The sequence below is a fragment of the Callospermophilus lateralis genome, chromosome 13 (genome assembly GCF_048772815.1).
Source record: "Callospermophilus lateralis isolate mCalLat2 chromosome 13, mCalLat2.hap1, whole genome shotgun sequence".
NCBI lineage: Eukaryota > Metazoa > Chordata > Mammalia > Rodentia > Sciuridae > Callospermophilus > Callospermophilus lateralis.
Window position 1 is genome coordinate 37,755,570 of NC_135317.1, and position 27,807 is coordinate 37,783,376.

The 27,807-nt window shown below is 36.2% G+C and overlaps 1 protein-coding gene across 1 annotated transcript in view; it reads right to left on the reverse strand.

The window, feature by feature from the left end:
• The window catches only part of Tmem236 (transmembrane protein 236), a 51,525-nt gene that overhangs the window by 18,815 nt on the left and 4,903 nt on the right, over window positions 1-27,807 (reverse strand). Inside the window, exon 2 of the mRNA XM_076872755.1 lies at window positions 1,669-1,741. Coding sequence (XP_076728870.1) covers window positions 1,669-1,741 — 73 coding nt within the window. The remainder of the gene's footprint in view (window positions 1-1,668; window positions 1,742-27,807) is intronic.

Sequence of the window (27,807 nt, forward strand, 5' to 3'; positions counted from 1 at the left end):
GAAATATTGGACTGGGCTTGTCTATGATGCCCAGCACTATGTTATGTTATTCATTCATTCATTTATTAACTGTAATATCTTTCTTTTTCTTTTCTTTTTTTCTTTCTTTTTTTTTTTTTTTTTTTTGGTACTGGCGAAAGGATTCAGGAGCACTTAACCACTTAGCACATTCCCAGTCCTTTTTTGTATTTTATTTAGAGAGAGGGTCTCACTGAATTGCTTAGCACCTCACTAAGTTTTGAGGCTGGCTTTGAACTTGCAATCCTTCTGCCTCAGCCTCCTGAGCCGCTGGGATTACAGGCACGTGCCATTGCATGTAGCCAACTGTAATATCTTCATGAAATGAAACAGTGAACAGCAATGAACTACAGCTACATTTAAAAAATGGATGACTCGATTACTATGTATAATTATGACAATTAGATTCTCTAATAAAAAATATATTTAAAAAAAGAATGACTTTCACAATCATACTTTTGAATAAAAGAAGACAGTCATGATTCATGTTACATATAAGATCATATATATATATATATGTCACATGATAATATAGACAGATCATATATCCATTTACATATATAGGACATATAATTTGATTTTCCATTAAAAAAATAATTTAAAAAGAGGCAAACTTATGAGGTAGAAGTTACCTTTGGGGAGGAAGGAAAGGTCATCATTGAGAGGAGCATGGTTTGGAGAGGGCTCAGTTTTATTTCTTGACCTCAGTAGTGTTTGCACTCACTATGGTACATTTATGCTTTGTGAACATGTTTGTTTGTTACACCTCAGTGAAAATATAAGAAAAAGAGGAAAGAAAAATAGGTAACAGGGGGCGATAGATAGATCATAGAAATGAACCAAAAAGGGCCATAAAACTCCAGATATAACAGCATTTTACTATAGTAGTTTTCCTTGGAGGTTGTAAAGTGAATTTGTAAAGCTCTTGGAAATCTCCCAAGTTACTCCCTTCCTATTTCTCAACAACTTTCAAATTAGTAAGATTAGTGGAACATTCCTCTTTGACCTTCTTGGATAATAAAATGTTCACCTACAATATTGTAGTACCTACAATATTCCTACTTGTGGATGCCCATTTAAGTCCCTTTTGAAGCCATATTTAGTCAAAACATAATGTTATTTTTAAGTAGACATCATATGCAAAGCATTCCCCAGGGATATCTTTTTTTTTTTTTATTTCCCCCAGGAATTGAGCCCAATTTCGATTAACCACGAAGCCACATCCCCAGCCCTTTATATTTACTTTTTTATTTTGAGGGAGGGTCTCACTGGGTTGCTTATAGCCTCGCTAAATTGCTGAGGCTGGCTTCAAACCTGAGATCCTCCTGAGTCATTGGGATTATAGGTGTGCCTCATTATGTCCAGCACGGATATCTTAATAAAGATCTTAGCGTGTAAGAGGTTATTCATCTGGACCTTGTCATTTTCCATTTAGAACAGAATTAAATGTTAAACTTTCCTCTACAATAACAGAGGTAACAATTATCTCATTACTTAAAATATATATATATATATTGTAATTTGGAAGAAGACTAGATTACATAAGCTTTATGCAATTTTTGTGGGGGTATGCTGCTCAATCAAATTCCAATAACAGGAAACTTTTTAAATTTCAAAACACTTGCAGCAGAAGAAATCAAAATTCCATACCTCAGTCACTGCTATAGAAAAGCTGAAGCTGGGAAGGGTGGTGAGTACTACACACATCATCAGAACAGGTCTCCTAGCAAAGGAGAAAAAAATAAGCAAAGCAATAATGTACCAGATCAACAGTTCCTGTTATATTTTGCTAATTTTGCAGTTCCTGTTCTATTCATCTATAGTTTTTCTAAGAAGCTAACTGCTTCCCTATTTCCATTTCCCAAATGTTTGAGTATGGCAAAAAGTAACATGTGCAAAAAACAGAATTGTTTTCTCGAGCAAAGGGGAGACGGATTTCCAGATAATCTGAATAACTAACAAATCACAGACTCTTGAAAGCATCAAAGTACCAATCCAATGACATTTAACATTTCCACAATTCATTACTTCAAAACCTACCCAAGAGGACAAGCCAGCTCTGGTGACCAACTAAGAAAACAAGAATAGCACAAATTTCTCAAGCAATAATGTACCCCATGTTGTAAAACTTATTTTTTTAAATTAGATTTAGGAATGATAAACTATTAGAAACTTAAAGATCATTTAAAGATCATTTGGATATTTTTTACTTTAAGCAAAAAAAAAAGTCACATACATAATTTTTCAAACTTCTTTTTGGGTCACTTCTGAAAACTTACATAATAAATTAATCAAATAATCAAATAGTGATTGAGATATACTCTGACTATAATACTATATCTTATGAGAGATAAAATTAAAATAGTATTTGGCTTCACGGATTTATGAGAAGACAATTCAAAAGTTTTTTTATGATAAATATTGGCCTTCTCTTTTCTTAAAAACATTTTTATGTTAATTACATTTATATAATATGTTTTGAACGTTTTAAAATTGTTAATAATTTTTGCTTGACTTTATCATGTATGCCCTGTCCTTGCCACAAGGTAGATGTTGTAGACATAAGTTAGCAGGGTAGAATGTCCTCTCTCTTAGCCAGACCCAGCAAAACATGGCTAACACCAGTTATGATGGGATTTGAAATTGGTAGCTTTGCTTCTTTGTATGAGTCCAGACCCGTGTTCCTGCAATACACAGCCCCCTAAGGGAGAAGTCAAGATGGTGGAGTACAGAGTAGAGAAAAGCTAAGGTTACATTTGCAGTTGCTGCCTGGCTGGGAGTTCATACAGCAGGAGTGCTGTTCCTCAGTGAGATGGGTGAAAGTGGGAATTCACTGAAATTCAATATCAGACAGAGAATCTAAGGACTCTGAAATTTGGCTGCATTGAACAAAGGGGGCGGGGGAGAGTAAATTGGGGCCAAGCTAATTGTTGCAGTGGCAGCAGCACTGGTTCACCACAGAGGGGAGAAATAAAACAAGCACAGGCAGAAAAACAGTGGACAAATTTGGCATGGAAAATCCCACAGGACAGAAAAGCAGTCTGAACTTAAATGAACTGGAGGTTGCACCCGTGAGCTAGTGTTTGACAAGCGTTCCGTTTCTCCACTGGTAAGTGGAGAGTGAAGCAAGAGCCACAGGTTGCAGCTTGGTGCTGTAGAAATCCTGGGGAGCACAGCAAATATACTGTTCTGGAAAGCACCTGCCATACATCTGAAGGTGTGCCTACCAGAACACAATTGAAACAGGCACAGAGAAGATTTTACCTAGTGGGATTTAAGTCAGAGATAGGGAGAGATATGCAACTTGCTTTCCCTTGGTGTTTGGCAGCTCACATGACCAGCTTAAAAAAAAAAAAGCCAGAAAACTGAACAGGTGGGCATGATTGCACTTGGGGACCGGACCTGGAAAGGCCATATTCATGGGTGGTGGTATGTGAAACTCAGAGGGTTGGCTCCCCTACCCTATCAATACTGTTCTGGGAATACTCCTGAGATACAGATGCTCAGCAGAAACTGTCATCTGCCAGCCCTGTGGGTGGGTTAATGTAATCTCTCCAGAGCAGATACCACCCAAAATAGTCCCAAAGGCCTGATCAGAGCTAAGTCCTAGCTTCTGGAACTTCCCATTTAGAATTGTACAGCAGCCCCACCCTGGGAGTATATCAATCTGGTTTGTCCTGATAAACGTCCAATCAAGGGTACTTCCCATTCTATCCTGCCTTATACTGGTGAGAAAGAAAAAAAAAAAATTGAATGCTGTTTCAACCAGCTTCAGCTTTAAGCCACTCCAGCTGGCAACTTGGGGTTCAACACAAAAAGAAGTGTTTAACAACTCCCAGCCTTTGCTTTCTCTAATGGGTACATAGCCCAAGAATAAAGTACAGGAGGACACAGGCAGTGAACATCCATTGAAAGTTTTGTTTTTTGTTTTTTGTTTTTTTAGCTTCACATAACATTACAATGATCTTGGCAATTCATACTATTGAAAGTTTTTTATTGAGAGTTTTTTCCATGTAGTGGAGACAATTCTTTTGCATTAAGTATCCCCTGCACTCCCTGCCTTTTAAAATTCTTTTTAGTGTTCTTGCTGTGCTGATTGGTTCCTAGATATTTATGCATATACATACTGTCCCTTTTTTCTTATTCTTAGCATTTTCCATGATTATTGTTTTTCTTTATCTTTTTTTTTTTTTGAGGTTTGGGGGGGGGGTTGTTCATTTATTTTGGCTTTTTGGGGTTTTTTTTATTTGTTTGTTTGTTTTTCTTGTTGATCTCTCTCCTTTCTTCCCCTTCTAATAGCCAAATTCTCTTGTTCTTACATTCACGCTCTCTTTACTTGCTTTTCTTCTTTTATTTTTCTCCTTTTTCTTTATAGCTATCATTTGTTACATCTCTTCTGCTTTCTTTCTCTTCACATTTGAATATTCTAAATTTTCTTGTACCTTCCTATCACATTTTCTTTTCTCTTAATGAATTATATTTTTGCCATCTTTTAGAACTATTTGGTTTATAAAATTGCTGCCCCCAGTTCATGTTGTTTCCGTTATTGGTATGGTAGATGGTATAGTTGACACTAGTTGCTTACAATAATGCTACATCTAGTTCATAGTTATGTATTATTTTTGCTGTTGACAGTTGTTGACACAAACTAAACATGCTCAAACTTCAATGATAATTTAATACAATGAATAGAAGAGATTTTAAAAAAAAACAATATAATGATCAGGATCCAAGTAAGAAGGCCAGGGGCTGGGGTCCCTCAGGTCTCACTCATGAACACTGACTGCTACAGCAACAAAAAATAAATTAATTAATTAAAATAAAAAGAGAACAAAAAGAGTGTTAATACTCTACAAGGGGCCCAAATCTAGATTGCTGAAAAGTGAGTTTATAATAATATGTTCCAAAACATATTGAAACAAAATAATTGTCAACCAAGATTACTGTAAACAGCAAAGCTATCCATCCTTCAGAATTGAGGAGAAAAGAAAAACCCTCCAAGACAAGCTGAAACTAAAAGAATTCATGATGACTAATAGGCACCACAGAAAATACTTAAAGAAATACTACACACAGAAGAAATCAAAAACAAATGCCAGAGCTCACAAATGGACAAATCTCACTTGAAGAGTAATTAATCAAATGAGACACAGCACCAAATTAAACATTAGAAGTAAATCAAAATGGTAGGAATTAATAAATGTCTCTCTATGGTAACCTAGAAGAAATGAATACTTATGACCTGCCAAAATTGAATCAAGAGGACACAGAAAACCCAAACAGACTAATAACTAGCAATGAAATATAAGCTTATAATAAAAAGACTCCAAAAGTCCAGACCAGATGAATTCTCAGCAGAATTCTATCAGATCTTTAAAGAAGAACAAATGTCTATGCTCTTCAAATTATTTCATGAAGTAGAAAGGGGTGGAACATATCCAAATTTATTCTATAAAGTTGGGTGAGTACATACCAAAGAAAAAATCTCTGATGAACTTGGGTGCAAAAATCCTTAATATAATATTAGAAAATCATATCCAACAATATATTAAGAAGAGTGAACATTATGACCAAGTTGGTTTTATTCCAGGGTTGCAAGGGTGATTTAAACTACATGAAACAATAAATGTGATTCATCACATGAAGAGAATTTAGGACAAAAATCACATAGCAATCTCAATAGATGTAAAGAAAACCATCAACAAAATTTGGCTTCCACTCATGAAAAAAAATAGCACTGAAGAAACTAGAAATAGAAGGAACTTACCTTAATACCAAAAGACATATAGTCTATGGCAAACCCAAAGCCAACATCATTGAGAATGGGGAAAAGCTGAAAGCATTTCCTTTAAAATCAGGAACAAGACAAGGCTGTTTCCTCTCATCACTCCTATTCAATATAATACTATAAATTCTAGCCAGAGAAATTGGGCAAGAGAAAAAACAAAAGGAGTAAAAACGGAAAAGGAAAAAAGTCAAGTTATCACTGTTAGTAGATGCTATGAGCCTATCTTTAGACAATGGGAAAACCTCCATCAGAACATAGCTAGAACTAATAAACTAGGGTTATAAAATCCACAAACAAAAATCAGTTGCTTTCCTATGTACTAATAATAAATCTAGTCATAAAAAAAATCAGGAAAACCATCCCATTCACAATACTTTTATTAATCTAACTAAAGGTGAAAGACCTTTACAATGAAAGTTATAGATCACTGAAGAAAGACATTGACAAAGAGAAAACAAGATAGAAATACCTCCCATGGAGAAAGGCACACTCATACACTGCTGATGGGACTGCAAATTGGTGCAGCCAATATGGAAAGTAATATGGAGAGTCCTTGGAAAACTGGGAATGGAACCACCATTTGACCCAGCTATCCCACTCCGTGGTTTATACCCAAAGAACTGAAAAACCACATGCTATAGTAACACAACCACATCGATGCTTATAGCAGCACAATTCACAATAGCTAAACTGTGAAATCAACCTAGATGCCCTTCAGTAGATGAATGGATAAAGAAAATGTGATATATAAACACAATGGAATATTATTCAGCATTAAAAGAAAATAAAATCATGGCATTTGCAGGTAAATGGATGGAGTTGGAGAATATTATGCTAAGTGAAGTAAGCCAATCCCCCCCAAAAAACAAATGCTGAATGTTTTCTCTAATATGAGGATACTGATCCACACTGGGAATGGGGGTGGGGAGCATGTGGGGAATGGAGAAATTTAGATAGGGAAAAGTGGAGGGAGGGGAAGGGAGTGGGCATGGGGATAGGAAAGACAGTGGGATGAGATGGACATCATTACCCCAAGTACATGTATGAAGACATTAATGGTGTGACTCTACTTTGTGTACAACCAGAGACATGAAAAATTGTGCTCTGTATGGTACAATAAATTGAAATGCATTCTGATATCATATATATCAAATTAGAATAAATAAATAATTTTTTAAATGCCTTTAGGAACTAGAAAAAAAAGAAAGTCCTATAAATAAAACCATACAGCATATAGTCAAAAAAAGAAAGAAAGAAAAGAAATACCTCCCATGTTCATGGGAAGGTAGAGTTAATATTAAAATGGCCATAATCCCAAAGCATACACATATCCAATGCCATCCCCATCAAAAAACAAATTACATTGTTCATAGAAAAAAAAACACAGTCTTAAAATTTATTTTAAAAACTAAAAGACCCAGAATAATCAAAGCAACTCTAAGTGAAAAAAGCAATGATGGAGACATCACAATACTTGTTCTTCAAATTATGCTAGAGAGCTACAATAACAAACACGGCATGGTGTTGGCATAAAAATTCATGCACAAACCAATGGAACAGAAGAGAAGGCACAGAAACAAACTCAAACAGATACAGTCATGTGAACCTTGACAAAGTTGCCTAAAACATACACTGGAGAAAACAGTGCTAGGAAAACTGTTTATCTGTATGTAGCAGAATAAAACTAGAGCCCTGTCACCTTGCACAAAAGTCAACTTCAAAATTGATCAAAGACCTACTGATAGAGCACTTGCCTAGCATGTGTGAAGCAGTGGGTTCGATTCTCAGCACCATAGATAAATAAATGAATAAAATAAATGTCCATCAATATTGAAAATATTTTTTAAAAGACCTAGTAATTAGACCAGAAACTATTCAAATCCTAGGAGAAAAATGTAGGATCAACACTATAGGCGACAGCCGCCCAGCCAGACCGGAGCAGGAAGCCGAGACAGCCGCCCAGCCAGACCGGAGCAGGAAGGCGCCAGCCGCCAGCCAGACCGGAGCAGGAAGGCGCCAGCCGCTCAGCCAGACCAGAGGAGGAAGTCCGGTCCCGCCCTGAGCGCTAGTCTCCAGGAAGCCCATCAACCCTTAAAACCCATCAAAGTGGGTGTGGCTACCAGCACAGTTGCGGCTGATCCAGGTACCCGGTTTCCAACTCCCCCACCCTTAGCTGCGATAACTCAAAATATTTCCCACAAGCTTTTGGGGATTGTAGCTATCAACACAAAACAACAACTGTAGAGGCCCCTGGTTTCTACCTCAGAGACTAGAGTAGGGAAGATACAGGTGGAAGCTCATTTCCCTTCACACTGGCTATACCCACCACCCTGAATACAGTGGCTCAAACTAGGAATAGACAACGCCACCTACTGGAAGCAAGGAAAACAGTGTTCTGAGAGACTTTTTTTTTCCTCTCTTTCTCTTTTCTTCTCTCTCTTCCACAACTTCAGCATATGTGAAACCAAGAACTGAGCATGAACAACTGAATTACCAAAGTAATATAATATAGAGGAATTGCATATACCCTACCTCCCCCCCATTTTTTTTCTGTATTTCTATCTTACTTCCCTTTCCCTTCTCTTATTTCTCTTTTCTTCCTTGTTATTTCTTTTCTTTTCTTTTTTTTAATTCATATTCTCTCTATACCACTTTCAATCTCCTAACTTTTGCTATCTATACATAGGGTAACTATCTAAATAGGAGGTTGAGTCTATACATTCTTCCATAAATTACCAGTCGAGTGGTTAGAGTTCTCCAAAGGTGCTAAGTTAGTTTAACCTCATTCCCTCACTCCTTTCTCTTTAAGTATAACATCCTTCGTCTGAAATTAAGTTTTCTATATGCCACCAGATATGGTACGCCTTTTATGAAACTAAGGAATATATTCTTAAGTAATAATTAAATCCAATATCTATAGTCTTAGAATCTAACTATAAATGTATTAATAATGAAAACTTGTCCTTAGATAATGTACTGTTGATATTGGGATCTGTTAACATTGTCTTTCTCCGAAAAAGAGGGATATTGGAGCTATTCAAGAACAATACAAATATATAAGGGGAAAAACATTAGCTCAACAGTTTCACAAAGCTAGAAAGAATCATGAGCAGTATGAAAAGACAATGAAAGAAAGGACCACAAACAATACAGGTCAATTCAACATTAGATGAGGTAATATCTGCAGCTGATGGAATGTCAGACAAAGAGTTCAGGATATACATGCTTCAGATGATCTGGAGTCTCAAGGAAGACATTATTCATCAAATTCAGACAATGAAAAATCACTTTGACAATGAATTACATAAACAAATCCAAGAAGCAAAAGATCAACTCTATAGGGAGATAGAGGATATAAAAAATAAACAAACAGAAATCCTGGAAATGCAGGAAACAATAAACCAAATTAAAAACTCAAATGAGAGTATTACCAGCAGAGTAGAACACTTGGAAGATAGAACTTCAGACAACGAAGACAAAGTTTTTCAACTTGAAAAGAACATAGACAGCTCAGCGAGAATGTTAAGAAATCATGAGCAGAACATCCAAGAATTATGGGATAACATCAAGAAACCAAACCTAAGAGTTATTGGGATACAAGAGGGTACAGAGGTCCAAACCAAGGGAATGAGTAATCTATTCAATGAAATAATACTAGAAAACTTCCCAGACTTAAAGAATGAAAAAGAAATCCAAATACTAGAAGCCTACAGGACACCGAATATACAAAATCATAAGAGATCCACACCAAGACATATAATAATGAAGATGCCCAACATACAGAATAAGGAGAGAATCTTAAAAGCCACAAGAGAGAGGAAGCAGATTACATTTAAGGGTAAACCAATCAGGATAACTGCTGATCTTTCAACACAGACTCTGAAAGCTAGAAGATCCTGGAACAACATATTTCAAATGCTGAAAGAAAAAGGGTTCCAACCAAGAATCATGTATCCAGCGAAATTAAGCTTCAGGATTGAAGATGAAATAAAAATCTTCCATGATAAGCAAAAGTTAAAAGAATTTGCAGCTAGAAAACCAGCTCTTCAAAACATCCTTGGCAAAACATTACAGGAAGAGGAAATGAAAAATAACAATGAAAACCAACAACGGGAGGTAGTACAATAAAGGAAAAACTAAGCATAGAGGAAAAACTAATCATGTTAAGTATCATACATAACCAAATATGGCTGGAAATACAAACCATATCTCAATAGTAACCCTAAATGTTAATGGCTTAAATGCACCAATCAAAAGACATAGGCTAGTAGAATGGATTAAAAAAAAAAGATCCAACAATATGCTGCCTACAGGAGACTCATCTGATAGGAAAAGACATACACAGACTGAAGGTGAAAGGTTGGGAAAAATCATATCACTCATACGGACCCCGGAAGCAAGCAGGGGTGTCCATACTTGTATCAAATAAAATAGACTTCAAGCCAAAGTTAATCAAAAGGGATAAACAAGGACAATACATACTGCTCAAGGGAACCATACACCAACAATACTTGACGATCATTAATATAATGCCCCAAACAATGGTGCAGCTACGTTCATCAAACAAACTCTTCTCAAGTTCAAGAGTCTAATAGACCACAACACAATAATCATGGGAGATTTTAATACACCTGTCTCACCAATGGACAGATCTTCCAAACAAAAATTGAATAAAGAAACCATAGAGCTCAATAATACAATAAATAACTTAGACTTAATTGATATATACAGAATATACCACCCAACATCAAGCGGATACACTTTCTTCTCAGCAGCACATGGATCCTTCTCAAAAATAGACCATATATTATGTCACAGGGCAAAGCTTAGCAATTACAAAGGAGTTGAGATACTACCATGCATTTTATCTGATCATAATGGAATGAAATTGGAAATCAATAATAAAATGAGAAAGGAAAAACCCTACATCACATGGAGATTAAACAATATGCTACTGAATGAACAAAGGGTTACAGAAGACATCAAAGAGGAAATTAAAAATTCTTAGAGGTAAAGGAAAACTCAGAAACAACATATCGAAATCTTTGGGACACTATGAAAGCAGTACTAAGAGGAAAATTCATTTCATGGAGTTCATTCCTTAAAAGAAGGAAAAGCCAACAAATAAATGACCTCATACTACACCTCAAAGCCTTAGAAAAAGAAGAACAAATCAGCAGCAAATACAGTAGAAGGCAAGAAATAATTAAAATTAGAGCAGAAATCAATGAAATCGAAACAAAAGAAACAATCGAAAAAATTGACAAAACTAAAAGTTGGTTCTTTGAAAAAATAAATAAGATTGATAGACCACTAGCCACACTAACAAAGAGAAGAAGAGAGAGAACCCAAATTACTAGCTTACGGGATGAAAAAGGCAACATCACAACAGACAATTCAGAAATACAGACGATAATTAGAAATTATTTTGAAACCCTATACTCTAATAAAATAGAAGATAGTGAAGGCATAGATAAATTCCTTGAGACATATGAACTACCCAGATTGAATCAGGAAGATATAAACAACCTAAACAGATCAATATCAAGGGAGGAAATAGAAGAAGCCATCAAAAGACTACCAACCAAGAAAAGCCCAGGACCGGATGGATATACAGCAGAGTTTTACAAAACATTTAAAGAGGAACTAATACCAATACTCCATAATCTATTTCAGGAGATAGAAAAAGAGGGAGAACTCCCAAATTCATTCTATGAGGCCAATATCACCCTGATTCCCAAACCAGAGAAGGACACCTCAAAGAAAGAAAACTACAGACCAATATCCCTAATGAATTTAGATGCAAAAATCCTCAATAAAATTCTGGCAAATCGTATACAAAAACATATCAAAAAGATTGTGCACCATGATCAAGTAGGATTCATCCCTGGGATGCAAGGCTGGTTCAATATACGGAAATCAATAAACATTATTCACCACATCAATAGACTTAAAGATAAGAACCATATGATCATCTCGTTGGACGCAGAAAAAGCATTCGACAAAGTACAGCATCCCTTTATCTTCAAAACATTAGAAAAACTAGGGATAACAGGAACTTACCTCAAAATTATAAAAGCTATATATGCTAAGCCTCAGGCTAGCATCATTCTAAATGGAAAAAAACTGAAGGCATTCCCTCTAAAATCTGGAACAAGACAGGGATGCCCTCTCTCACCACTTCTATTCAATATAGTTCTCGAAACACTGGCCAGAGCAATTAGACAGACGAAAGAAATTAAAGGCATAAAAATAGGAAAAGAAGAACTTAAATTATCACTATTTGCGGATGATATGATCCTATACCTAGAAGACACAAAAGGGTCTACAAAGAAACTACTAGAGCTAATAAATGAATTCAGCAAAGTGGCTGGATATAAAATCAACACGCATAAATCAAAGGCATTCCTGTATATCAGCGACAAATCTTCTGAACTGGAAATGAGGACATCTACCCCATTCACAATATCCTCAAAAAAAATAAAATACTTGGGAATCAACCTAACAAAAGAGGTGAAAGATTTATACAATGAAAACTACAGAACCCTAAAGAGAGAAATAGAAGAAGATCTCAGAAGATGGAAAAATATACCCTGTTCATGGATAGGCAGAACTAACATCATCAAAATGGCAATATTACCAAAAGTTCTCTATAGGTTCAATGCAATGCCAATCAAAATCCCAACGGCATTTCTTGTAGAAATAGATAAAGCAATCATGAAATTCATATGGAAAAATAAAAGACCCAGAATAGCAAAAGCAATTCTAAGCAGGAAGTGTGAATCAGGAGGTGTAGCGATACCAGATTTCAAACTGTACTACAAAGCAATAGTAACAAAAACAGCATGGTACTGGTACCAAAACAGGCGGGTGGACCAATGGTATAGAATAGAGGACACAGAAACCAATCCACAAAATTACAACTATCTTATATTCGATAAAGGGGCTAAAAGCATGCAATGGAGGAAGGATAGCATCTTCAACAAATGGTGCTGAGAAAACTGGAAATCCATATGCAATAAAATGAAACTGAATCCCCTCCTCTCGCCATGCACAAAAGTTAACTCAAAATGGATCAAGGACCTTGATATCAAATCAGAGACTATGCGTCTGATAGATGAAAAGGTTGGCTCCGATCTACATATTGTGGGGTCGGGCTCCAAATTCCTTAATAGGACACCCATAGCACAAGAGTTAAAAACAAGAATCAACAAATGGGACTTACTTAAACTAAAAAGTTTTTTCTCAGCAAGAGAAGCAATAAGAGAGGTAAATAGGGAGCCTACATCATGGGAACAAATTTTTACTCCTCACACTTCAGATAGAGCCCTAATATCCAGAGTATATAAAGAACTCAAAAAATTAAACAATAAGAAAACAAATAACCCAATCAACAAATGGGCCAAAGACCTGAACAGACACTTCTCAGAGGAGGACATACAATCAATCAACAAGTACATGAAAAAATGCTCACCATCTCTAGCAGTCAGAGAAATGCAAATCAAAACCACCCTAAGATACCATCTCACTCCAGTAAGATTGGCAGCCATTATGAAGTCGAACAATAACAAGTGCTGGCGAGGATGTGGGGAAAAGGGTACTCTTATACATTGCTGGTGGGACTGCAAAATGGTGAGGCCAATATGGAAAGCATTATGGAGATTCCTGGGAAAGCTGGGAATGGAACCACCATTTGACCCAGCTATTGCCCTTCTCGGACTATTTCCTGAAGACCTCAAAAGAGCGTACTACAGGGATACTGCCACATCGATGTTCATAGCAGCACAATTCACAATAGCTAGACTGTGGAACCAACCCCGATGCCCCTCAATAGATGAATGGATAAAAAAAATGTGGCATTTATACACAATGGAGTACTACGCAGCACTAAGAAATGACAAAATCATGGAATTTGCAGGGAAATGGATGGCATTAGAGCAGATTATGCTAAGTGAAGCTAGCCAATCCCTAAAAAACAAATGCCAAATGTCTTCTTTGATATAATGAGAGCAACCAAGAACAGAGCAGGGAGGAAGAGCAGGAGGAAAAGATTAACATTAAGCAGAGTCATGAAGTGGGAGGGAAAGGGAGAGAAAAGGGAAATTGCTTGGAAATGGAAGGAGACCCTCATTGTTATACAAAATTACATATAAGAGTTTGTGAGGGGAATGGGAAAAAAATAAGGAGAGAAATGAATTACAGTAGATGGGGTAGAGAGAGAAAATGGGAGGGGAGGGGAAGGGGGATAGTAGAGGATAGGAAAGGTAGCAGAATACAACAGTTACTATTATGGTATTATGTAAAAATGTGGATGTGTAACCGATGTGATTCTGCAATCTTTGTAATGTTTTGAATAACCAATAAAAAAAATAAAATTAAAAAAAAAACACTATAACATATAGGCACAAGCACCGATTTTCTCAGTAGAACTCCTAAAGCTCAGGAAATAATACCAAGAATGAATGGGATGGTATTAAATTCACAAGCCTCTGCACAGCAAAGGAAATAGCAATGTGAAGAGAGGACCTACACAATGGATGGAAATCTTTGCTAGCTATTCTTCTGACAGAGGATTAATATCCAGAAAATATGAAGAATTCAAAAAATTTAACACCAAAAAAGGGAAAATTAAGAAATGCTCAAATGAACTAAACGAAACTTCTCAAAAGAGGAAATACAAACAGTCAGGAAATGACTAAATAAAAAAATATTCAACATCTTTATCAATTTAGTAAATTCAAACCAAGTCAAAACTATACTAAGATGTCATCTCACTGCAGTTAGAATGGCAGCCATCAAGAATACAAACAATAAAATAAATACTGCAGAGGAAGTGGAGTAAAAGTAACAATTTTACATTGGTGTGGGATTGTCAATTAGTACAACCACTATGGAAATAAGCATAGAGGTTACTCAAGAGACTATGCATGAAACTGCCACACGACCCTGCCATATCTCCTCAGTATTTATCCTAAAGAAGTAGTCATTATAGTATAGTGATACCTGCCATGCCCATGTTTATAGTAGCACAGTTCAAACTATGGAACCAGAATAAGTGTCCATCAATGTATGAACGGATAAAGCAAATGTTGTAATATACATAAAGGAGTTTTATTCAGCCGTAAAGAAGAATGAACTTATATCATTTGAAGAAAAAATGGATAGAACTTGAGAACATTACGTTCAGCAGAAAAAGCCAAAGTCAATGTTTTCTTTCATATGTGGAAGCTAGAGAAGAAAAGGAAAAGAAGGTTGTGGGGAGTGTCTCATGAAAAATGAAGGGAGACCAATAGAGTAAAGGAAAGATCTACTTCCTCCCAAGGAGAGGGGTGAGGAGAGGAAAAGAGGAAATACTGGGGAATGATAATAACCAAATTATATTGTTATATCATGCACATGAACAAATATGCAAAAAACAATTCCACCAATATATATAATATTTATACCAATAAGAAATATACCAGAAAAAAAGGGTTCCTATGTAACCCTTCTTAAACCACGTATAGAGCCCTCTTCCTTTCAACTTGACCTCAGGAAGAGGAAAGTGCCCCAACTTCCTGAGCCTCCTCTTTATCTAAATTATGTCCCTTGATTATTTCATCAATTTCCATGGCTTTAAATACCACCCACTTTCCCATGACAAATATATGCTTTCTCTTTTCCTGAGCTCGGAACTTGTAAACCTGTTTGACATCTCTGCCTGGATTTCAGAGGCAATTCAAACTTAGCCTGTCTGAAACAGAACACAAGTCCTCCTCCCTACCCATTCCAATCCATCATCCAACCCTGTCTGATTTACTACCAAAATTCATCCTCTGCTACATTCATCCACTATCATCCTTCATCTGAAATATTTTTCCTATCTTGCCTCTTGTTAGCTAGTACTTCTCTTCTTGCCTACCCACATTCTGTCCATATTTTAAAATATAAAACATATCTTATCACTGCCCTGCTTAAAATATACAATGCTGGGGGAGGGGAAATTGGGAATTAATGTTTCATGGCCATAGAGCTTCCATTTTGCAAGATGAAAACAGTTTTGTGGACGGATGGTGGTGATGGCTCACAACAATGTCAGTGTGCTAAATGACATTAAATGGTACACAAAAGTGGACAAAGTTATAAGTTTTATATTATGTGTATTATGACTACTCTGCTCAGAAATACATTATTCTTTTTTTTTTACCAAACTCATTAAGTCAACCTTACCCTAAGACCACAATCTGATCTTATTCTCCAACACTTAATAACATTCCCTGTCTATACTACAGCTTAGTAAGCTCACACTGCATGCCAAGTACTGTAGAAAAGCACGCTACACACATTACCCAAACCCCACAATTCTCCAAGTGATGATGAAACTGATGTCAAAGGTTTAAATAATTTGCCCCAGTTCCCACAGCAGGAAGTGAAAGAAGAGTTCTAATCTGTCTTTCTGACTGCAAAATTCAATAGGTTAACCACTCTGAAGTACTACCCAGCTCTCTACCTTCTCCTTTCTAAGCAAGTTGCTCTCTCCTACTCCTTAAAAATTTTTATGTAGTCCTCATAGTCATCCCTTTCCTCTGGAATATTCCCGTGCTTCTGTCTTGCCAAGTTTAGCTCAAATCTTGCCTCTTGAGACTTTTTCTGGCTCCTCTAAAGCACAGTACTCTTCTAATAAACCTAAATCCACACACCCCATGTACAGGAAACCTGCTGGGTGCAAGGCCTTAGGGGGTGCTGACAGGAGTGGGACTGGGGGTGAGGCAGAAAGAATGAGTTGAAAAAGAAGACACCTTCCCTACTGTCAGCGTTAAGTTGTGATGACTCTATACTCTGGACTAATAAAGAACTTGTAGAGGGAGGTCACATAAAAGGCAGTAACTGATTGCACAGTGCTTTAAATTACCTTAATTTATCAAGTGTAATTGTGTAGTCTCCACAGTGGACTACAACATCCCTGAGGAAGGATGCAATGCCAAAGGGAGACAGGTATTACCCTACAGTAGCCTGGGAATAGCATTAGCTAGAATGAAGAATGTGTAGGAGGAGGCAGTCAGCGGGTAGATGGTTTTGAAGGCCCGGCTGAGTCCTGGGATACAGTGAGGGTATCAGGTATGTATGTGGCTAGTACACAGGGTGTCAGCTTGTAGACAGGACTGCCACGCTGTCAGGCTACTCAGCAAACACTTACTTAAAAAGGGATTGAGTGAATGGGAAGTGGAAAGAGGAAAGAAATTCAAATAGGTAAATTTATAGCTTTTTAAACAAACCCTTCAGGTGGACTAGTGGATCACTATGAACATGAAGGACTTCATAGGGATTCTCCAGCTAAGATGTTTAGTAATGACTCCCCAAGGAGACTAAGAAGATATGACATCCATCACAAATTCAAGTGGGACTGCTAGCTTATCAGGTAGCCATAGTGCAGCCATTATTTTGTCCTAGCACAGAGGAACATGTTGGTAGTGATACTGGCACAAACACATATGCTGAGCTGCCAGTCAACTGAAAGCATAGCAATACAATTATGTACCATATAAAACACTCAATAATGATAATAGACTGCTGTTACTGGCTTATGTATTTACTATACTATACTGTACTATAGACCAGTAGGATAACCAGGATTGACAACAACTAACTTGATATTTAAAATGAGCTAGGAGAGAAGAATTTGGATGTTTCCAACTGGAAGAAACAATAAATGTCTGAGGAGATAAAAATGCCAATGACCCTGAATTTATCATTACACAATGTGCATGTGTTTTGAAATGTCACACTATATCCTACATATATTATAATTACTATGTATCAATTAAAATTAAAACATATTTTAAAAACAAAGAAAACAGTTTAAAATTAATTTAAATAGTTTTCCATAAAAGTGTATGCCCTGTTATGCCAACAGTAGCCTCATATATCTTGTGTTTATGGCTCTGTTGATTGCATCAAGAAGCATGTTTCTCAGAACCTATCTATTGTTAAACATATATGACTGTACTGCCCCATTAACAAGCACTCAGAGTAAATAAGGGGAAGAAGCAAGAACACCAGTTGATAAAGGTTGCCAGACCCTAGAATTAATCAACAAAATGCTTTTTATGTTTCCTTGAATGAAAACAGTCAGGACAAATAGTCCAACATTGGATCTGAATACACAAAAATTTGGGAAACGATGCCAGAAAGTCAAGTATATGGTGACCCCAGAAATAAGGGTCTAATTGGAATAAGATAGACAATAATAGGGAATAGGAAGCTGATGCAAGAGAGAGGAGACAGAAGTTATGGGATATGGGGACACTGCATATGGTGGGGAGAGAAAAGAAAAAGTATACTCTTGATGATTTATGGGATTTGTAGGGGAAAAGAAGAGAAAAACTACAGTCAAGCGTGACTACATTATTGACACTGAGTGTGTGAGAAGGTGACAGATCCACAGGAGTGTTCTGGAAGGAAGTAGCTGTTAAGCACCAGTGTTTGGTTAATGGTATTTTACCAATGAATGATCTCTCAAGGTGCTAAAAAGAATAGGCTCTGCTTCTTGCAGATTAGCCAGTCTGGGTAGCAGTGCACAGCTGTTACTGATATGGTGTGTCTCTTCTGTGTGTGCTGCTGCAGACAGCCAGGTGCTCCCAAGACCAGGCTTTGGACACACAGCAGTCTCATCTCAACTCTTCCTGGGCTGTATGATTTTTAACTCCTGTGCTTCAATTTCCTCATTTGTAAAAAATGGGGACTATAGTTCTTAAATGGAAGGATTAGGGATTTAACTAAAAAAGAGTCCAAAGTGTTTAGAATTATGCTTAATACATAGAAAATGTTCAATAAATATGTGTTCTTATTTTACTATGAGTATACCTACTACCACACTATTACCACTACCCAACACACAGCAGCAAACTCTCCTCAAACATATTAAGGATTCAAGCAAAGTAAAATGTAACCTAAAGTACAGGGGTCTTTGAAACTTGACACCACCCAAGATTCCTGACATGTCATAGTCTAAAGTAGTTGCACTCTGAAGGACCCAAGGGAATTCCTGAGATATGGAGTCCACAGACAGTCTGGGAATCTCCATGAACCCTCCAGGATTATCCTTCCCCCAAGGTGCTTTCTCAGTGGAGAGCTGCTCTAGTTTCAGGTTAGCCTTGTAGCTCATGGTTTCGCACATTTATTGGTATTCCAGGAAAAGGTCTCCCTCGTTTATTGCAATATGCACTTTGGTATTTGGAGATATATCTTTTCTTTACTCCTCCCAATATCTCCCTAGTCCATTATGAATTATTGCAGGCAACCCTAAAAAGGAATAATAGTTTTAAAAGAATGAGGAAGTGTTAATAAGGAAAGAGCACTGGATTATAGTTCGGGTTCAACTGTTGATTTAGCGTATAGTCATGCTCTGTGAAATTGTTTCCTCCCTTATAAAATGGGAATTAGTCCAATTGGTCAACTTTACAACACCATCATGCAGGTTAAGTAAGAAATTGAAACATAAAAGCAACATGTAAATGCAAAATATTTGATAAGATATTAATTATATCACTATATTGGTACTCATTATTCTCAAAACATAGAGATTTAAAATATTCTCCAAATTCAAGGAATATCACTGATAGCATATAATTGTCTTCAGTTTTATCATCACATCTATCACTTATCAAGATCACTCCAAGGACTAAACAAAATCATGTTTAAATAACCATAATAAATTCAGCCTAACACTAACATTCATTGAGTCCTTACTATCTGTTAGGCACTGGGCTAAAGTCTTTATATGCATAATCTTATGCAGTTTCTTAAAAAACACTCCAAGAAGGAAATTGGATTGTCTCTGTTTTGTTCATGGGAAGACAAAAGTTCAAAGAACTTACATAACTCACACAAACTGTCAAAGTCAAGGTTAAAGCTGGGATTTGAACCCAGCTCTGCTCTTTCATAGCTATATTCCTGGGACAGACTCTACTAGCTCATAGCTCCCTCTCTTTGAAGACTAGCCTCAAAGGTGCACGGTGCCAATATGAACCTTCACGGAGGCTTCCAGATACTCTCATCAACATTAAATTTGTGCTTATTAAGGATCCATGAAATTTCAAATATACAACTATTGGCCTAATTATTCTTCAAAAAAAATTCATACTTTCAAACCCTACTTTTCTAACAATGGCAATAAAATTTGTATCATCATCATTTAGCAATTAAGATTTGACACATTGTATGTATTAACATGTATAATTTCCAAATGCAAAACTTTGGGAATCATATATAAATAACAATGGAATATCCATCTTTGGAGAAATGTATCCTAATGATATTAAGAGAGTTGCAATTTCTTGAAATACTCTTGGCATTGAAAATCAGAAAGAATAAGAGATTCAAGATGGCAAATTAGAGGAAGATTGCATTCCTAGTTGCTCCAGAGCTGGGGATTCAAGTAGTGGGAGTACTTCTTCTCAGTGAGTGGATAAGAGAAGAATTCACTGAAATGCAATATTGGACCATCAGAGATTCTGAGAGACCCAGAAACTGGGGGGGGGGGGGCACTGAACACCCAAACTGGTGATAGCAGTGGCAGCAGTCCCATTTTACCAGAAGGGAGGCAATAACACACACACACACACACACACACACACACACACACACAGAAAACACAATGGACAAATTTGGTATAGAAAATCCTATACAGAAAAGTAGTTTGAATTTAGTTACATAGTAAACAGGTATTTGAAAAGTACTCTGTGTTTCTCAACTTGCATGTGGAGAGCTGAAGACAGTAACTATCTTCAAGAGGCCATGCTGTATCTTGCTGCTGTGGGATCTTAGGAGATCACAGCAAATATTGCCATTCTAGCAGATTGTGATAAAAACAGGCACAGAAAAGATTGTATCTGATGGAATTCACGTCAGATATATGGAAGGGAGTGCAGCTCACTTTTCCTTTGAGTCTGGTGGCTCACATGACCTTATTGAAGAGGGTCAGGAAGCTGTACAGGTGTAAAAGTAATTATATTTGGGGACTCAGTCTGCAAAGTCCAAATCATGAATGGCAAAGTGGGTAAGACCTGTGAAGAGGTTAGCTCCCCTGCCCTGAGAAGAATTCTCAAGAGGTCTCTGAGATGCAGACACCCAGCAGAAATCACTAACTTCACAACATTATGGGTATTTTGATCTAACCTTACCAGAGAAGATACCACCTGACAAAGTCCCAAAGGCCTGATTAGAGCTGAGCCCCAGCCACTGGAACATCCCATTTAGAATTCTGCCCCAGCCCCACCCTGGAAATGATATCAATTTGGTTTGTCCAGACAAAAGTCCAATCAACAATTTTTCCCATTCTGTTTACCTTACACTGGGATGAAATGAAGCTGGTAGCCATTCCAGTCAACTTCAGTTTTAGGCCACTCCAGCTGGCACCTCAGTGAGCAACTCAAAAAAGAAAGGGTTTAACAACCCCCAACCCTTGTTCTCCATAAGGGGTACATGACACAAGAAGACACAGAAGGAAAGGCTAGGACATCTCAGTGGTGGAGTGCTTGTCTAACATGTGTGAGGCCATGGTTTCCAGCACACGTGCACACACACACACACACACACACACACACACAAGAGAATGAAGGGCAATAAATGTCCCTCATTGTCTACAGTATTGGCCATTTCAGTGATGTAATTTTTCTTATTTCCCTTTTTGCCTTTCTTTTATTTTTTTAATTTTATTATTTATTTACTTATTTATTTGGTGTCCTTGATGCTCTGATTGGTTCATAGATGTACATACACATGCATAAATATTCCTTTTTTCATCTTAATAATTTTTAATGTTTTTTAAAATTTTTGTTTGTCTTCTGGGGGTTAGGAATTTTTTAATTTTTGTTTTCTTTCATATATTTTTGTTTGTTTCTCTTTCTCTCCTTTCTTCTCCCCATAATACTCAAATTTTCTTGTTCTCTCTCTTTTTTATTTTTTTATTTGGTTTATATATAAATTTTTTTAAATTTATATATGACAGCAAAATGCATTACAATTCTTATTACAGATATAGGGCACAATTTTTCATATCTCTGGTTGTATATATAGTATATTCACACCAATTCGTGTCTTCATACATGTACTTCTGATAGTAATGATCATCACATGCCACAATCATTAATTACCCCACGCCCCCTCCCTTCCTCTCCAACCCCTCTGCCCTATCTAGAGTTCATCTATTCCTCCCATATCCTCTTTCATTTTTTTTGTTTTGCAAATTTTTTTATTTTACTTTTTTGTTTTGTTTTTGTTTTGTTTTAGTTAGTTATACATGACAGTAGAATGCATTTATGCACTTTGATGTATCATACATAGAAATAATATAATTTCATTTTTCTGAGTGTACATTTTGCAGAATCATATTGATCATGTAATCACATATATACATACAGTAATAATGTCTGTTTCATTCTACTATCTTTCCTATTTCCATATCCTGTCCACTCCCCTCCCATCACTTTCCTCTACCTAATCTAGTGCTATTCTTCCCTAGTGAACCTCACCTTATTGTGAATTAGTATCTACATATTAGGGAAACATTCTGCCTTTGGTTTTGTGTGATTGGCTTATTTTGCTTAGCATGATATTCTCCAACTCCCACCATTTACTGGCAAATGCCATAATTTCACTCTTCTTTAAAGCTGAATAATATTCCATTGATTATATAATACCACATTCTCTTTATTCATTCATCTATTGAAGGACACCTAGGTTGGTTCCATAGTGTACCTATTGTGAATTGAGCTGCTATAAACATTGATGTGACTGTGTTACTATGGTATGCTGATCTTAAGTCCTTTGGGTATAAACCAAGGAGTGGGAGCTAGGTCAAATGGTGGTTTCATTCCCAGTTTTCTGAGGAATCTCCATTTTGCTTTCCATAGTGGTTGCACCAATTTGCAGTCCCACCAGCAATGTATGAGTGTACCTTTTTCACCACATCCTCACTAACATTTATTGTTGCCTATATTCTTGATGATTTGCCATTCTGACAGGAGTGAGATGAAATCTTAATCTTAATAGTTTTGATTTGCATTTTTCTAATTGCTAGAGATGGTGAACACTTTTTCATATATTTGTTGATCAATTGTATTTCTTCTTCTGTGAAGTCTCTGTTCAGTTTCTTAGCCCATTTACTGATTGGGTTATTTGGTTTTCTTTTCTTTTTTTTCTTTTCTTTTTTTTTTTTTTTTTTTGTGTGTGTGTTAAGTTTTTTGAGTTCTTTAGATATCCTACAGATTAATGCTTTATTGGAGGTGCATGTGGTAAAGATTTTCTCCCAATCTTTAGGCTCTCTCTTCACATTATTAATTTTTTCCTTTGCTGAGAAGAAGCTTTTTAATTTGAATCCATCCAATTTATTGATTCTTGATTTACTTCTTGTGCTTTAGGAGTCTTGTTAAGGAAGTCAGATCCTAGGCTGACATGGTGAATATTTGGACCTATATTTTCTTCTATTAGGCACAAGGTCTCTATTCTAGTGTTTAAGTTTTTGATCTACTTTGAGTTGATTTAAACTCTAGCCAGAGCAAATAGACAAAACAAAGAAATTAAAGGAATACAAATAGGTAAAGAAGAACTCAAATTATCACTATTTGCTGATGATATGATTCTATATCTAGAAGATCCAAAATATTCCATCAGAAAACTTCTAGAACTAATAAATGAATTCAGCAAAGTATCAGGATATAAAATCAACACCCACAAATCAAATCCATTCCTATACATCAGCAATGAATCCACTGAAAGAGAAATTAGGAAAATTACTCCATTCACAATAACCTCAAAAAATATAAAATACCTGGGAATCAATCTAACAAATGAGGTGAAGATCTCTACAATGAAACTACAGAACACTAAAGAAAGACACTAAAGAAAGACACTAAAGAAAATCTCAGAAGATAAAAGATCTCCCATGCTCTTGGATAGGCAGAATTAATATTGTAAAAATGGCCATACTACCAAAAGTGTTATACAAGTTTAATGCAATTCCTATTAAAATCCCAATGACATTCTCCATAGCAATAGAAAAAGCCATCATAAAATTTATTTGGAAAAATAAGAGAACCAGAAATGCTAAAGCAATCCTTAGCAAGAAAAGTGAAGCAAGAGGCATCACAATACAAGACCTTAAATTATACTACAGAGCAACAGTAACAAAAACGCATGGTATTGGCACCAAAATAGACTTGTAGACCAATGGTCCAGAATAGAGGACACTGAGACAAACCCACATAAATATGGCTATCTCATACTAGACTAGGGTGCCAAAAACATTCACTGGAGAAAAGATAGCCTCTTCAAAAATTGGTGCTGGCAAAACTGGAAATCCATATGTACCAAAATGAAATTAAACCTCTATCTTTCACCCTGCACAAAAATCAACGTATCCTCTTTATTTATAGCCATAACTTGCTATGTCTTTTCTGCTTGCTCTGTGTTCACAATTGAACATTCTAATTTTTCTTTTACCATTCTGTCACATTTTCTTTTCTCTCTCTCTTTTTTTCTTTGGGGGCAGGAGTGTGTGGGGTGAAGTTACTGGGGATTTAACACACAAGGATGCTTTACCACTGAGTTACATCCCCAGCCCATTTTTATTTTTTTATTTTGAGACAGGTCTCATTAAGTTGCTTACAGCCTTGCTATGTCACTGAGATTGGCCTTGAACTTGTGATCCTCCTACCTCAGCCTCCCAAGTCAATGGCATTACAGACATACATCACAACACCTGGTAAATTTTATTTTCTCCAAATTAAACATTAGAAATAAATCAAAACAGCAGGAATTAACAAATATCTCTATAATAACAATGAGTGATATCAACTCTCCAATTAAAGACATAGAGTAGCAGAATGGGTTAGAAAACAATACCCAACTATGTGCTGTTTCCAAGAGACCTTACTTGCAAAGTCAGCCACAGGCTGAAAGGGAAAGATGAAAATTGATATGCCATGCCAATGGAGCCTAAAAACAAGCAGGAGCAGTGACTCTCCTAGCTGACAAAGCAGACTTCCAGTCAAAACCAATCAGAAGAGACATAGAATGTCACTTCATATTGGTAAAAGGAGCAATATAACAAAAAGATATAATTGATAGTAAACATTTATGTTCCAAATGTCAATGCATCTGATTACACAAAACAGATACTACTCTACGTAAGGGCTCAGAGACTAGTACATGATACTGGGTTATTTCAACATACTTCCCTCACCAATAGATAGGTCATTGAGTCAGTAAAAATTATTCAGACCTAAAAAATATTATAATTCAAATGGACTTAATAGATATCTACAGAGCTTTTCATCCAACAAGAGCTAAATTCACTTCCTTATCAACTTCTTGTGAAACCTGCTCCCAAACGGACCATATTTTTAGGCAACAAAGCAACTCAGCAAATACAAAAAAGTCTCTATAATTCCTTGTATCTTGTCTGATCATAATGAGATGTACCAAATAAAATCAGTACCAAATAAACTATTTAAATACATGGATATTGAATGATACACTTGATAATGATAAGTGAGAGATGGAAGTCAGGGAAGAAATTTAAAAATTCTTAGAATCAAATAAGAACAGTGACACAACACCAGATGCTCTGGGACACTATGAAGGCAGTCCTAAGAAGAAAAGGGGTTTTTTTGGTTGTTTTTTTGTTTTTGTTGTTGTTGTTTTTGGTTTTTTGTCTTGTACCAGGGACTGAGTCCAGGGGTGTTTCAACACTAAATCAGATACCCATACCTTTTTATTTTTTCTTTTTTAGGTTTGTGACAGGGTCTTACTGAGATGCTGAGGTTGGTCTCCAACTTGCAATTCTCCTGTCTCAGCGTCTCAAGGCACTGGGATTACAGGCATGTGCCACTGTGCTCAGTCTAAGAAGGAAACTTATAGTTACAAATGCCTATATAAGAAAATCAGAAAGATCCCAGATAAACAGCTTAGAGATGCAACTCAAGATCCTTGAAAAAAAGAACAAAAATATTCTAACACCAATAGAAAGAAGGGAATAATTAAGATCAGAGTAGAAGTCAATGAAATAGAGGATAAAAAAAATTAATACAATGGATTAATAAAACAAAGACTTGTTTCCTTGAAAAGAAATAATATTGATAAACTCCTAGCCAAACAAACTCAAGGAACAAGAGAAAAGACTCAAATTAATAGAATAAGGGATGAAAAGAGATAAATCACCACAAATATCAAAGATATCAAGAGGATCATTAGGGATATTTGAAAATTACACTGTAAAAAATTTGAAAACCTAGAAGAAATGGATACATTGTTCTAGATGCATATGAACTGCCAACATTGAATCAAAAGAATATAGAAAACCTAGAAATCCTAAACAGACCAATATCAAGCAGTGAGATTGAAGCAGTAAGTTTTTCAAAAGCCTCCAAAAATAGAAAGAAAAAGAAAAGAGAAAAGCTCAAGGCCAGGTGAATTATTGGTCCTTTAAAGAAGAATTAATGCAAATGCTCCTTAGAGCTTTCCACAAAATAGAAGTGGAACATTTACAATTTTATTCTATGAAGTCAGAATCACACTAATACCAAAATCCAATAAGTTCACATCAAGAAAACAACAGATCAATATCACTTTTGAACTTAGATGCAAAAATCCTTAACATAAATATTAGCAAATCATATTCAACAAGATTATACACCATGACAAAATTGGTTTCATTCTGTGGTTGCAAGGACGGTTTACCATATGCAAATCAATAAATATAATTCACCACAGAAACAGAATTAAGGACAAAAATCACACAGTCATTTCAATAGATGCAGGGCAAACTTTCGATAAAATTTAGCACTTACTCATGAAACAAAACAAAACACTGAAGAAACTTGGGATAGACAGAACTTACCTCAACATTGTAAAGGTTATATACAACAAACCCAAAGCCAACATCACAGCGAATGGGGGAAAACTGAAAGCATATCTTTAAAAGAACAAGACTAGGGTGTCCACTCTGACTATGCCTGCTCAATACAGTACTAGGAGTTTTAGCCAAAGAAGTTGGAAACAAGAGAAGAAGATGAAATGAAGAAAAAATGAGGCAAGATAGATTCAGGACTCATCTCAGGCCCCACTCCTCCTCATAGCAGAGCTGATGTGAGCCTGAAAAGCCTCCTTTTCATCCTGCACCACTGCTGTTACTGGAGGAGCTGACTTCCACAAAATGTAAACGAAAAAAAAATTTTTTTTAATTGCCCAATCATCTAAAGGAGCATGTGCAGAGATACCCAAGTTTGACCTATGATAGCCTAGAAGGGAAAATCCCCTACTGTACTACCCCATACATATTACTTGCAGCTCATACACCTAATGTAAAGCCTGAAAGAAACTTTTGGTGGTTATGCAATAAGAATTATGGCTAAGGCACAAGAATCTGTTAATTACTTGTTGTTTAGCTTAAATCATTCCTGGAAAAAATCTTGCCAAAGGCAAACAAAGAACACAGAAGTGCATATAAGCCCAAAGCTCTCTGATGGGTGGGCAGATGTGTTTGTGATGCTACCATTGCAAGGCTGCAGCATATCTTCCTCCAATAAGTTCTCTTAACTGCTTTCCTTTGTCTTGAACTCTCATGCCCCACACATCAACCATCTTCTAAAGGTCCCATGAAAAAATTGGGGGAGGGAGTCAAATTATCACTGTTTGCTGACTATATGATCCTATGCTTAGAAGATCCAAAAAACTTCATGAGAAGAAATCTAGAACTAATAAATTCAAAAAGTAGCAATTCACAAAATCAACAAACAAGAATCTATAGCTTATCTATATACCAACAATGAATCTGCTGAGAAAGAAATTAGGAAAAAAATACCATTCACAATACCCACCCACCCCACAAAAAATGAAATATTCAGGAATAAATCCAACCAAGGAGGTGAAAGACCTTTACAACAAAAACTATAGAACACTGAAGAAAAGAAACTGAAGAAGACACAAGAAGATCTCCCATGCTCATGGATAGGCAGAATTAA